The 14,685-nt window shown below is 43.0% G+C and overlaps 1 protein-coding gene across 1 annotated transcript; it reads right to left on the reverse strand.

Moving 5' to 3' along the window:
• Window positions 1-7,897: 7,897 nt before the first annotated feature.
• Window positions 7,898-14,684, reverse strand: LOC104828950 (chromosome unknown open reading frame, human C1orf131; the record flags this gene model as incomplete). The annotated part of the gene is made up of 6 exons (XM_010562959.1): window positions 7,898-8,138; window positions 8,811-8,860; window positions 9,886-9,972; window positions 10,687-10,782; window positions 11,877-11,933; window positions 14,565-14,684. Coding segments are annotated over 6 exons (540 nt in total), but the record flags the coding sequence as incomplete, so codon positions are not given.
• Window position 14,685: the final 1 nt, after the last annotated feature.

Consider the following 14,685-nt stretch of genomic DNA (forward strand, 5'->3'; position numbering starts at 1 on the left):
AGTTGCAGACATTGGAATAACTGTGCTATGCTCATCTTGGTTTCTTAAAGGATAGCCGAGACCAACTGTGTTACAATTTTCAGTTTCGTTTAATACCATATGAACTCGTGCAGGATTTTCTAATTAGTGGGTCTGTTTTAACCTACCTCAGCTAGAATGCTACCGGACCCCAAATTTCCTCTTCAGTGTGCTCTTCTATGAACCTAACAGTTGCATAGCATTGGCTTTGAGTGTTGCCAGTCAGAGCAGTGTATGGGAATACTGTACATAAGTTGCACATAGTTTTTTATATTGGGAAACATCCCATCATAATTTTAATACAGAAGGCACTCCACTTTCCCTTGTATTAAAAACAAAAGGGCATTGTTTGTTTTGAGACTGAACCTTTGTCTTTACTCCCAACTTCTGTGAAGGGAACTCAAATGAATTTACATCTTTCCAATCTTCAACCATTGCCAGATGTTTAAAATTAATTCTGAATGGGTTTTAGAAGTGTTCGCAGTACTCGGTTTTGGTTTTCATAGTTGCTTTGGTATTGGTTCCTGGTGTGTTATACCTTGGGGAGAACACAGCGAGTGATACAGGTTACTAATTTCTAATGGAAATATGGACAGTAGGTAGGGACATGCTTCAGAGCTGTAGAGGAGCTTGTTTGTTATCCTCTACATGTTCTAACATTCACTTAAGTAGGGTACAGATTAGCTACTATTACAGTCTCCTTTTAACCTAGCGGAAACGCAAATAAAATAAAAAGAATACAGTTACAAGTAGGTAACCTGCATTAGTAAGAGTAATTTTGCCTGGGTCAAAACCTAAACAAAGTGGTTGTATGTGTTGATTGTGTACACATTCAAGGACTTGGGTTTGGCACGGCTCATAGCAATAAACCAATTACCCCAATAGCATGTAGTCTCATGACTTCAGCTGGATACATTTTGGTAGTTTGATTAACAGAAATAATGCTCAAGTAGTTAGAATTATGCTAGGAAACTAATTACTCCACATTTGAATATTTATGCAGAGCATCCAGATGGCAGTGGCCATCTGAACATAGGAAGAGCAGAATTTTCCCTTTGCAGAAGAGCATCGGGTGGGGAGAAGTGGGGCACTTCCACCTCTCTGCTTAGGCTGGAAGTAGTTTGCTTCTCTGCAGGTAACTCCCCCGAGGGCTGTCTCGTTATAAACCCAGCAGTTTGCAGGTTCTTCATCTATAGCATCTCTTATGCCAGTTTTTTGTTTCCTCCAAATCCTTTCTTTAGGAGGGAGTCAGGCTTTAGCACTACAGTCCCTGCAGAAACTGCACTGCTGACTGTCCGGGGAGAACACAGGGGGCTGAAGGGTAGCACAGATACCCAGGGGGACCACTTTGGATGCTCTTGCTTCCTTTTGATTTCTTGGGGTATTTGTGCAGCTCCCTGGGACTCCAAGCTCCTCCAGCACTTGGACCCGCATGGAGCTCTCTTTCCTGGGACTCTTCTGCTCGTAGAAGCCAGGCTGCTCCTTACAAGCAGGAGAGCAGAGCCTTTTGCATCCCATCTGCTATGGTAGAGAGGCCGCTACAAGAGAGCTGTACATTTAAACTTAATGTTTAAAAAAAAAACCAAACAAGCAAGCCCTCTTCTAATAAACATGACAAAGCTTGACTTCTGAATATATACCAATTTGGAACCTCTGCACAGCTACTAAGTAAACACAGCAGGCAAACTTTCTGTCCCGCAGAGCGCCAAGGGACTCCTAGTTTTCATCTCCCCCCGTGAACCCCAACCTTAGCCTTTGTGAACCTTCTTCCTGGCTCTTTCCTCTGCAAACTTCCCTGTTAAGTTTAGTGGGAACAAACAGAAGAAGCGTGCCATCAGGAGCATTGTCAGACTTCCCAAGGCGTGCAATGCTACACAATTTCCACACCCTTCTTTTCCCTCATCAACTCAAAAAGAGCTCACAAGAAGATCTCTTACTAAGAGTTAACGTCAATATGAGCACAGGCCTAGCTGACAATCCCTTACTACTTCTGCTGTGAAAAGGTATGCGCTATAAAATAAACGTCAGTGAGGACAGGAGCATACTGCGATGTATCATGAATTTGGAAACCAATTTGGCTTCTAAAAACATAGAAAAGATAGGCAAACACCATTGTCATCTCCTATACTTGCCTATTCAGTTAAGATACATAGAGGAAAATATATTGGACTGAATAAATTAAATAAAATCTAAAAAGCATGAGCTTACCTATATCAGAGTTTAAGAGGAAAAGTATTAAATGTAATTTATTATATGCATAATGTTCCATCGTGTTGTAAATAATGCCATGATAGTGTATTGCCGTAGTTTGTTCTTGGCTGGTGATAAGCGTTCTGTCGTAGTGCTGCGTAAGCTTTTCTTTTTATTTTGTTGGGGTTTTTTTTCCAAAGTGTAGTTAGTAAAGATGGCAGAGAGCACCCAATACTCTGGTTTCCGAGTTGTTCTAGAGCAAGAAGAAATGTGAGATGCAGCTTTTTTTTTTTTCCTTCTTTCTTACATAATATTTCTTAAATGAGGTAAGAGAGAGATGAGATCCAAGGCTAAGCTGCCACTACCACCGTATGAAAACCACTGTGCTTACGACTGCCAACGAGAGGTGGTGCATTTTTGGACCACAATTCAGATTACCTGTTCCTGTGAGAAGGGATGCAAAGTACCAACAACCTGGTAACGGCAGCTTTCTGGTGCCATCTCGTACATCCTTTGCTCACAAACAGAAAGACGAGGAAAGAGAGTTGTTAGACCTAATCTCAGGCCCTACCAGCTTTGCAGCATTCTGCTTAAATAGCAAAGTCAAGAATTCAACTTTGAACCAGGCAAGGTAAGATGAAAACCCCGAGCATCTTGGCTAGATCAACTTTGGAAGGGAGATTACAGTTTCAAGCCCTTCAACAGGTTACGGTAACAAATCAACCACATTGCAAATGTAAAGGGCACTTGTCACTGAAAATTACCAAACAAAGATGGAGAGTCTTTTTTTTTTTTTTTTTTTTTTTTAAAAGTGAGCTGCTTCTAGTTTTTACTGACAACATTTCTGGCAATTCCTCTGCCCAGCACTACTGAACGCTGCACATACACAACTGGCTGGAGCGGCAGCCTGAAGCACAAATCCATCCCAAGTAAGATGCACCTGGTCTTCTTACACGCGGAAGCCCATATGCAAGTCACAGAGACTAGATGTGCGGGGCTCCTGCATTTTTGCACAATATAGGAGACAGATGTGTGTTTTACTGACAGAGGCACTCGGCAGCATTTTCCCCTTCTGTTAAGCGACGTTTTTGTTACATTTGTTATTGCAAACATCCAAGCAGAATTAATTACAAAATTATTTTTTATGCTAATTGGAGGATTTCTAACATTTTCTTGTGAAGCAGTAGATAGAAATATTCCTGGATCCAACTGCATTCCTTCATCCTCCACCTCCCTTAAATGTTGTCAATAAAAACACTAACCTTTCTAGGTAGCATGGTGAGAAGACATTACGTGATGAATATTAAAAATAAATGCATGAGGTAAACCTGCTGTTATTTCTGATTGTTATATGAAGCATGAATAACACTAATTTAAATGTTGGCAACCAAAAAAGTGCAAAGGAATAAGATAATGGTGTTCACTTCTGGTTAAACGAAAGATGAGAAGTTGTTTCTCTGTTTTCTTCTTAACCACAACATTTTTTTTCTTTATGGTCATTTCCCATAGCTTATATGAATTTGGAGCTGGTGAAATATACATCTCTGCTGTATGTGTCTGTCACCAGATCAAGAGGAAAATACAAACTTTTTATAATTTTGTACCTGTAGCAAACGTTTGTATTTTTTGAATTGGAAACAAACTGCTTTTTGTCTTTTGGTCTGACTAAAACTTTGTGTAATATTATTATTATTATTATTACCCTTTTGGAAAACCTGACATATGAGTTTATGCTGTTTTACAGTTTCTAAATAAATTCTTAAAACATTGCCAACAAATTCAGCATCAGTACCCTATTTATTATTAAAATTATTATAAAAAAAAATATTATGACATAATGCAGATGAGGCACTCACACAGGATGCATGCCTAACTCCAACTGTTGATACCTGCTTTGTTACCACAGTCGAGAATAATCTGGTAGCTGGAGAAAGCCAAGAGTCTTCCCTCAGAGCAACCATCCGTGCCTCAACTTCAGACTTAGCCCAGATTCAGTGGCACGGAACAGCTCTCTTTCTCTGCAGCACTCCGTTAGCTCTGGCTCACGTTGGTTATAGGGTACCCGTGGATGTGTTATTTAGCTCCAACCCACCTTAGACACTTCGGGTGACTTCCCAGTCTCCAGAAATTTCTGACGCTGGAGTAAGCAGAGCCTGGAAATAACTGTGACACCAGTAGGATCCGATTGGAAAGGCCTTTGGGTAAGCATATGAGTCAGATGGGGCAGAAAGCTCGTCAGGGCAGGAAAGACAAAACTTTGTGAGATGGTTTAAAATGACATTATCATCTTGGAGCTGCGCACCTCTATCAAGCAGATGCCTTGTGAGGGACTGAGCAATGCTGCGGAGGCAGCACACTCAGCCCCTGCACAAAGGCACTCATCGAAGCCATGCAACCTTCATAAACGTCTATTATTAAGCAGAATAAAGCATGCTGACACAAAAACAGCAGTGCCAAGGTAAGAAACAGAAATCCGGCCAAAACAATCAGGAGTAAATACAGACAAGAGTGTGGAGACACCATCCATCATCGCCTTGGTTTTTTTTTCCTGCAAGAGACAACAACTTGGTGTCAACTCCTTCGTGGCAAAGGGTTTGACTGGGAGGAAAGATAATCACAATGGTTTTAGCATACGGGGAAATGGGAATAAAGCTAACTGTCACAGGAAAAGGCATGCGAAAGAGAGCAGATAAGGAGAAATCCTTGCATTCTTCCTTTATCCCTCATTCCCCTACTTGACAGCAGATAGAGGGCAAAATGAGATGGTCCATGCTCTCCCTTGCCCATAATCAATCAGTTATTCAGTCAGCACTGGCTTTCGTGTCTCAGTACATGCTCCAAAAGCAACAAACACAGCTTGCTGCCTGAACATACACTTACATACTCTGTTAATTAGTCTCTTAATTAATAACACATGCCAGCCCAGAGAAACACTCGCTGCACAACAGGTTCTCAACAGTTTTGTTTGCCAAATGTCGGTTGTTACCATTTTTGTTAATGCATCTAGTAACAAAATAGGGCTGAAGGCACCATATTTACCTGAGAACAGTATCCTACAAGGATGTAGCATGGCCAGCTCGAATCACCTTGGGGATTTGATATAAAAAAGCAACCTATCACCATATAACAGAAATCCTTCATAATGCACACACGCAAGTGTTAAATGAGTGAGAAAATGCAAAATTTTGAATAAGCTTTTATTCTTGTCCCCCCCCCCACCCAAAGCTTTCATGTTCCACTGTGTCCTGGTTTCAGCTGGGATGTAGTTAACTGTCTTCCCAGTAGCTGGTCCAGTGCTGTGTTTTGAGTTCAGTATGTGAAGAATGTTGATAACACTGATGTTTTCAGTTGTTGCTCAGTAGTGTTTAGACTAGAGTCAAGGATTTTTCAGCTTCTCATGCCCAGCCAGGGCACCTGACCCAAACTGGGCAACAGTGTATTCCATACCATGTGACGTCCCATCTAGTTTAGGAACTGGGAAGTGGGGGGCAGGGATTCGCCGCTCGGGGACTGGCTGGGTGTCGGTCGGCGGGTGGTGAGCAATTGCCCTGCGCATCATTTGTACATTTCAATCCTTTTATTACTACTGTTGTCATTTTATTAGTGTTATCACTATCATTATTAGTTTCTTCTTTTCTGTTCTATTAAATCGTTCTTATCTCAACCCAGGAGTTTTACTTCTTTTCCTGATTTTCTCCCCCATCCCACTGGATGGGGGGGGAGTGAGTGAGCGGCTGCGTGGTGCTTAGTTGCTGGCTGGGGTTAAACCACGACACACTGTCAGCTTGGCATTTCAGTTTTCAACTTTTTATTTTAAGAACTGAGTTTTTCAGCTCTTCTTTAACAGAGCTTGCAAACTTGAGACCAGAACTGCAAAAATTAGACACTCCATTCTGACCAAGTTTCACTCCTACATAACTTTTGGGACCTGTGGAGCTGGAAAGTGAGCCATTTAAATTGCCAAAGTTGCCTGAGGATGTAAACTCCCACCACATGCTATACCCAAAGCCAGCTGAACAAAACCTTATCTAGAAGTGAGCAGTGAAAAACCAAGCTCAAGGATTAACCAGGAATTGAAAAACACAGGTTATCCCACAACATCCAAAGCCCATCTCCTGCCTCAACAAGTCTTGATGCTCTGTACTCAATTCTGCTTAGCAAGCACACCTTCACATGCAATCATGATTTGACATTTCTCTAAGCCTGCAACCAAATAGGATTATTAATTCCGGTTTCAAGCTGCAACCAATACTGAATAAGAAGAAATCGAATTACGCAATTATGAAATGCGATAACGGTATTGAGCAAACCAACTCTGTACACCCCTCCTCTTCCTACATGGCTCCAGAAACAATCCCTTCCACTTTTTAGCCAGCTCTTGTTCCCTCCAGGCTCTCTCCCTCCTCTTAGACCCCTCCGTGCTGGTGGGGCACTTCTCCAGGACCTGAAAGTAAGGTGGCAGGCGTGGGGGAAGGAACGCATCAGAAAGCATCCCTTTCTGTAGCACAGCTCTCCCTGCCCTGGAATATTCCCCTGTCCTGGGAAGGGGACAGCCTCTGATGCTGCTGTTTGCAGACATGACTGTGCTGCTGTTCTCCTCGCTAGCTGCAAGCTCAGGGTTAGAGATCACCTTACTCAGGCTCCCAGGTGGCAGCTGAGAAGCGTGCTTCACTTCCCCAGCCCGCAGGGGTACACTGAATTTCACCAATACACCTGGAAGAAGTTTCTCCAGCAAGGGCTGTTTTCCTTCTCGTATATACCTGCTTCACTGCCAGAGCTGTTCAAACAAGCTCCGGATAAAGATAACCTTACACATAAGCAGCACAACATGAACTTTTTCCTCTGTCACTTAACAGTTAACCTTTTTTTTTTGCCTCCCCCTAAAATATTCAAGTCTCTTAAGCTTAAGGTAGAATGGAGAGGACATTTTGGAAGGTTACTAACCACTGCCATTTCTAATGGAAACACAACCTTAAAACAAAAAAAATATTTAGCTACAGAGGACCAAACTGTTCTTTCAGAAACATCAAATTGCTGAAATCCAAATAGCACTAAAACTTCAGTTTTGACAAAGATTTCATAGAAAAGCCTTATAAGGCATGGCCACACCGAGTTAACCATGAACAACCAGTAGCTATTGAGTGTCTATGCCTCATGTTTTTAAAAACAAACCAACCAAGCCACCATTTGAAACAGCGCTTATTTGGAGGTCTCTGCAGAGATATACAAGCTGAATCTGTAACTCTTACCTGAGACAAAACTTCAGAAAATCTTATTCTCATTCCAAAGCAGTAATTTTGAAACCTTAAGAGGTTTTGCTGGACAGCAAAACTGTTGTGCAGTTCCACTATCCATTAACAATTCACAAGGACGCAGAAACAGATGTACTGAGAATAATACCTACTTCAGGTTCAGAGCAAGTAAGGTATTGCTTTTTCCATATTCCTTCCAGATGAAAGTGAAGAGCTATATATTTTAATCCATTAATTAATGGATTAACTGAATATTTTACTTACAGCCAATAAGCTGATTCTGGAAAGTGCAATGCTTTCTTTAGCACATATTGACTAATAAAAATAGCCTGTGTAACATTCTTAATAAAAAGTCTTATTTTTATTTATGAAATGGTAAATTCTCAGATTCTTCCCAAGGCAGAATGGAATGTAGGAAATGTGGCAACAACAAATAAGGTAAAAAAAATTAGGATATGGTGGGAAGGCAAGAGGTTCTGTAAGTCTGCGTTGGTAGCAACGTGAATTCTATCTTATGTGTATTGTCCATTTCACTCTGTATCATAAGTTCATTTGATAACTTTAGATGATTTAATTTTCTTTATGTCATAGCTTTGCAGAATCAAGGTCCCATCTCTGAATTTTCCAACTTGTCCTGCATGCCAAATGCTAGGCACTGATTTCTTCCTTTTGGCCTTCCTGAAATAGGAAGAGGGAAAAAAAAGAATTAAGAGAAACAACAGAAAGTCAAGAAAATGCTTAATATGGTGAAAAGCGTCACCTATTTATGCAATCAGTGTTTGGTATTATGGAATATCAAATCATAGCCGATAATGACCCAGGAACATTTATTACCTGCACAGCCATTCAAAATTTGCAGCACATTAGAGAATGATTTAAATTTTAAAAGGTTCAGAAACACAAAGACTTCTCGATAGGGAAAAAAGATAAAGAGTGTATTTCAGTGAACCAGCTACACTATGATTAAGAATGCCACTTCACCTTTCAAGCCTCTGTATACTGCAGCTTATGTTTTGCAGAAATTATGCGTCAGGGCCAATGCTCTGAGTAAGTGGCATATCTTAGGTCCGCACACAGGGACTTCCATCCATCTCACCTCCAGCTGCAGTGTTAGACATGTTGGGGCAAAACTGACAAATTTTCAGTTAACCTGAGCAACTAAAGCCTCTGAAACTGCTAGACACAGAGCAACATCACCATTTTGTGACAGTTCTTCTCCAGCCGAGGAAGTTCCTTCCACTGTGATCTGCATGACTTCTGATACAAGACTGTGCGTAGTTAGATAGGGGAAATACACTGGGGAGGCTATACAAAAGCAAGTTAATTTTAACCACGTTAAAACTGGCTCACCTCTCCTGTTCTTTCTTCTTCTTCTTCTTAAGAGAATCACCTTTATGTTCCTGTTTTTAAAGATACGTATTTTAATGGAGAAGGAACAGAGCATCTTGGCTGAACAACCATCTGCACACAAAACAGGCGGTAGCCTTTGCTTCACGGAGCAGCAGGCATTTCAAGCAGGTTGGGAGACCTTTGCAGAGTCCAAGTGATACAACGCGTTACGGAGGCACTGCTAGGAGTGCCCAGAGCCCCTCCTGTCACCTTACGGAACATACAGCCCTCTCATGACCAACACGCTGCCCCTGCCACGTGAAGAGGCACAAATCCAGCTGCACGAGGAGAGAGGCTTAGCTTCTTGGGCGTGGGACAGATCCTTGGGTCAAAAGATGGACTTGCTACCAGGCAGGCGTGCCTCATCGCCTGACTGAGCTTAAGTGGCAAAATAACAGGGTTCAACTGTGTCTGGTCATGCACTTTGAGCCACACGAGAGAGGAGAAGTAGGTCCCTTGGGAAAGAGGGTGGTAGGAAACAGGCTGATAGAGCGATTACCTGCCCTGCAGCCTGCTCCCACCTACGTGAGAAGACTCCGTGGGGAGGCAGGGAGCAGGCTCGGAGCCAGACAGGACGGGCTGTGCTAGAGGATGGATGCAACAGAAACCTCACCCTTGTGTTAAATAATAAGGCAGATCCTAGATGGAATTGCACTGATATGAAACCAGCTGAAGATCCGGCTCTCTGTGGTTAGACCACATGCAACAAACTTTAATTGAAGGCCATTTTTTTTCCCTGAAGAGGCAAGGAAAAAAAAAAAACCAAACCAACAAACCTGTTGTTTTTGCATCATCAATCTATCAACCTCAAGGGATGAGGCAGGGAAACCTACAACACAAGCCTAACTCTGTGCCCTTCATACTGCACACAACCAGCTTTTGCAATGAGATCAGTGCTGCTGGAGCCAGGAACCCACTCCATGGGGAGCAGCAGGTGTCAAGCTCAGGCACTCCTCCTGCGCCTGAAGCATTATCTGTCAGGCTCTCAGGCTAGCTCTTACATGCGGCCTTTTTATACAGAAAATTTCACACAAACCTTTCCCTTATCATCATCCTTCGCCCTTTTTTTCTCCTTCATTTTCTCTTGGTAAGTCTTGTAGTTCACGTGTTCCTTTTTGGGGGGCTGCAATAAAGATTGGGAGGGATATCACTGATGAAATTTTCAAATAGGTTCAAAAAATATTCACACACTTGCATAGACAATATTTTTCAGGTGGTGGTGGTGAAACATTAGAAATCGTTTATTTCCTTTTTGGTGAGAGGAAGGGACTTAAGGGATGTAAGGTACACACATAGAAACCGTATCTTTCTTGGTGGAGACAGTAGAGAAGGAGGTTCATGCTCTGCATCAGTCAGTCCTACAAGGTTTCCACATACACACTGAGCTAGAAAGAAAACCCATACCCCTCCCCACGCACCAAGAAAGACCTACAAAATTATTTTTTTCTTTTACACTACTGATGATAAATAAAACTGAAAAGTTTTCTCCACCTTTAACTCACAGAGAGAGTGAAGCTTTAAAAAACAAGCCCCTTCCTCCAACAATTTAGTTTTGAATGGCCTGATTAAAAATCAGGAAATGTTGTTTTCCACCCCGATCAGTCGTCTTTCATCTATACAACATCTCTGATAACACAATCATATAATTTTCTGAACGTCTACAGGAAATAGACAAGACAGAATAGAAAACGCAAAAGTAAGGATGAAGTGAGAGAAGGGTCAGGGCAGGGGATCTCGTGTTTTAAAAATGTAGTGCCAACCCCCCCCAGCGTTTTTTACTGCTTTCCTGCACTGTAAGAGCTGGGTGACCGCTCGGCACAAACCAAGCAACAATTACCTTGGCTCCCAGCATGATAGCACGCTCCTGTTCCCATACGCGTTGTTCTTGCTTCTTGTAGCCAGTGATTCCAAACTTGTGCACTTCCAGACGAGCCTAGAACATTACAGAAAATTGCAATCATTTCATAATTTGTTCAACAAATAACACTTGACAGACCACAACAAAGTCATACTCCCAAAGAAACCCTGGCTAATACCCAAAATCAGCGCGCTATAAAATAAAACTAACTGCGTTTGGAGCTATACTGCAGAACAGTTAACCACTGTCCATCCAACGTCTGGGTGGCGAGGACTATCAGGGGACAATTTTCGATTCTGCTCATTTCACACAAAACAACACATGGCATGGATCTCCTCCATATAAAAATGAATCATGTTGTGCTGCACAAAGAACAACAAAAAGTGCTACCCAGAGCACCCAACATTTACAGAGTGTCCTCATTCCTTGGCTGCAGAGAAACACAGATGGGCAGATGGTGAAGTGGTTTGACTACACACACACATATAGTTGACACCATACAAGAATAACCTGGCCAAACAAGTGGTGAATTCATAATCTTTTTAAAGTCAGTGGTTAAATTCCCTGTTCTCAGCAGTACAGAGCTCCACAGAGAATCTCCAGTGAGACATTTCACCGGATCACAGCACATCCCTGAGCAGAGATCAGGCACATAAAACACCTTGCACAGATCTGTAAACGGATCAGTATCTAAGAAGGCCAATGCTAGTTGCAGTCATGTAAGAACAGATGAGAATAAAAAGACACATGGAAAGTCATCTGCTGTTTCAAAAATAGATGCCAAGATACTTTTTTTCCCTCCCACATGAGGCCAGAAATCCACGACTAACACCATGGGCCTGACAGACCTATGCTAAACATTATGGGTACTCACATGGCTTTACACAGCTAACATACAGTGATCCTCCTCAAATTCTCACTGAAAGATCAGAAAGAAAGGCCACAGAGTTCTAACATGCCTCTCTTCACACAGAGCAGTTGACAACAGCCAGCATGCTTCTCCTTTGGCAAGGCACACAGCCAAAATTACCAATTAGAAAATCCTCACTTACAAGAGATAACCTTTTCTGGAAGCATTTCCCATCAGTCCCATCATAGGTTTCCCTAGGATATAAATACACATACCTGCACATTAAAATAGTGAGATTAAATAGGTCCTGCTGACTTACTTTTTCAAAGTTAAATTCTTGTTCATTTGCATTTTTCTCTTCATCCACTATTTTGGTCTATAAACAAATAAAACATTTCAAATTAATATTACAAGTAACACCAGTTTGAATGCTGACTGTGGTAGTTTTTTGGAAAGCAGTGAAACATAAAATGAGTTGTAGGGAAGAGTATACAGCTTTCCAGAAGTATCTTTTTCTAGCTTTATTACCTGGATTTATTAAAAAAAGACAGTCTCAACAGCATTTTTAGTGTGTAGATATTATAGGGTCTTACTGGAACAACCTTGCACAATTTATAAGGGTACCATTATAGCACAGAGCATATAGCTTTGTCCTGCATTTTTGTGCCTGGATCATCTGCTAACACTTACAAAGAGTTTCATGATTCAGAATGATATTAGTATCTGCAATTAATTTTTATACTTTCAAGTATAAATTACATTTTATAAGAGAAAAACTGCCACGCGTGAGCTACGCATCACGCATAATGCCATTTCCAAATCTGTAACAAACTGCTAATGCAGGATAGGATGTGAACTTGAAGTCATTTTGTTTGAGACAGCGCACACAGCAGTAATATCGCATGTGCTAATGGCAACACACAGAACAAGCTCAATTTGCAACTGCATGGACATATATTAGTGCACGTATCCAGCTTAACTAACGCAAGAGAAACTGCTCCAAAGGATGCAGTCAGCAAACGGCAGATGCCACTTAATGCTGTTTAACAAAACTACTTGCTCAAAATGAGATCAGTAAAAACCACATCTTTTCTACTCCGTGATTTACACGGAGACCATCCATCAGCGGTTCTCAATCTGCAGGGGAAGTCTCCAGCGGGGACAGACCGTATCCTAGGAAGAAAAAGAAGCGCAAAATCCCCAGGGAGAGGCTCCACGCCTGCCCGCTATGGGACTGTCTCACGTGGGACACTTCAGAGCAGTAACAAATCTCCCAGGGTTATTTTCGATTGTGTCTGGCTCCCCATTTCAGGGAGGACGTGCTGAACCACCTCTCTGAGCAGATGCTCTGCCCGCTCCCAAGCGTGGCGATGCAGGCAGGCAGCACGGGTAGGGAAACGGCTGTCTGTTCAAATAGCATCTGCTCATCTTTCCTGGTTTGCTGTCAAGGGCACTGTGCTCTTTAAGGAGGCAGGAGTACTACACATGTATTAAAACTGAACCCGAGTGCTTTTAATGCATTTCCTTTTCACTCTCCAGGACATTAAGTCACGTCGGGTCCCAGGTTCAGGTCCCAGGGTTACATCAGGGCTTCCCTCTGCATCCACCAGAGCCAAACCCAAACTTCTCTCAACTCTGCAAAAGCTGCTATATAAAATCGTCCATTTCAACCACAAATAAACCTGGTTATTTTTAGAGTGTTTTACGAACAAGCCTAACACCAGTCTTTTCGGTCAGAAAAATTTAAGTTGTAAAAAGCATGAGAAAATAAACATCTAGGGCAACTTCTAGAGGAAAACATGCCAGAAAAAGCACAAAAGTTTATGGATTCAACCAACCACCTGGTCAGTCTCTTGAACGTCCCAATTCCCAGCAGTCAAACCCCAGATACCAGTAAGTCTCCTTGAATTCAAGACAGCCACGTGCTGGCCTACCAGAGCTTATTTTAGAATTGGGCTTCTGACGTAACGGCCATAAACTCAACTCGGAGAAAACAACCAGAGAAGCTATAAAATCTGGAGACCAATCAACCAGCAAGGGACCCTCTGCTCGGCGTGGAAGGCAGCTCAGCTTCCAGCCAAGCCTACCCAGGCCTCTCTGTTGAAGCAACTCAGCTACCGTTTTTGGTAGCATGAGGGAATTTGGCACCGACAAACCACACCAAAGGACTGAGATGTAATGCTGTCATGCCTTCCCCCATCGACCACCCAACACCGATCCTCCAAGACGCACGTTGCTTGTGAACGGCTAAGTCTTGCTGTGATGCCAGAGAAAAGAAAGCTTTGGCACCTCGCATCCACGCCTGTTGACAAGAACAGAGCAGCACACAAAACACTTAGGGACAGAAGTAGCCAAGAGGCTTTGCTTCCCATTTCATTCACTTCTTGCCGTATCAGCAGTCCTACCTGCAGATCAGTTTATTTTGTTGGGATACATCTATTTCAAATATAAGATACTTATCCAGAGATGTTCTGAAATCGGGGAAAAAAAAATGTTTTCAAGTCCTGCCCCGACCCCTGCTTCAGCCTGCCCCTGCCAGCAGCCTTGTTGGAAATCAGCAGGACTGGATGCCATCAAGCTGAGCCCACCGTTCGCCCAAGGATCCCAGATTTCCAGGCAGCTGGATGAGCCGAGAGGGAAGAAACTAGGTGTGGGACAGGGCAATTATGGAAGGTATCTTCACAACTTATGGTAGCAGGCTGGGGAGACAGGAAAAAAAAGAAAAACAACCAAACATGCAGAGGGCTTTGTTTGGTTTTAGCTGTCACCAGAAAAGGGCATCCCGGTCCAGTACCCGCTCAATGTCAGCTCTCCGGTGTGGCTTTAAAAAACAAATATAAATATATCTGCGCTTTAAAGAACCAGCCAAGCTACTGACGGGTGCCGTGCCCGGGGAGCGCACCCCCTTACGAGAAGGTCCCTGCTAGGGGCCAGGGGCACCCACGACCGCAGGAGAGGGCGGCTTCGGGGCAGTGGGGACCCCCCGGACCCCCAAACCCGGTCCTACCTGGGCACCCCCGGTGGGTGCAGTCGAGGGGCCGGGCCGTCCCCTCCTCTTCCTCCCGCGAAACACCACGACCTCCACGGCCGGCGGCGCGGCGGGGGGCGGCGGGATGGCGGCGGCGCCC

This window comes from Haliaeetus leucocephalus, unplaced genomic scaffold (genome assembly GCF_000737465.1).
Source record: "Haliaeetus leucocephalus isolate CR32 unplaced genomic scaffold, Haliaeetus_leucocephalus-4.0 Scaffold162, whole genome shotgun sequence".
Classification (NCBI taxonomy): domain Eukaryota; kingdom Metazoa; phylum Chordata; class Aves; order Accipitriformes; family Accipitridae; genus Haliaeetus; species Haliaeetus leucocephalus.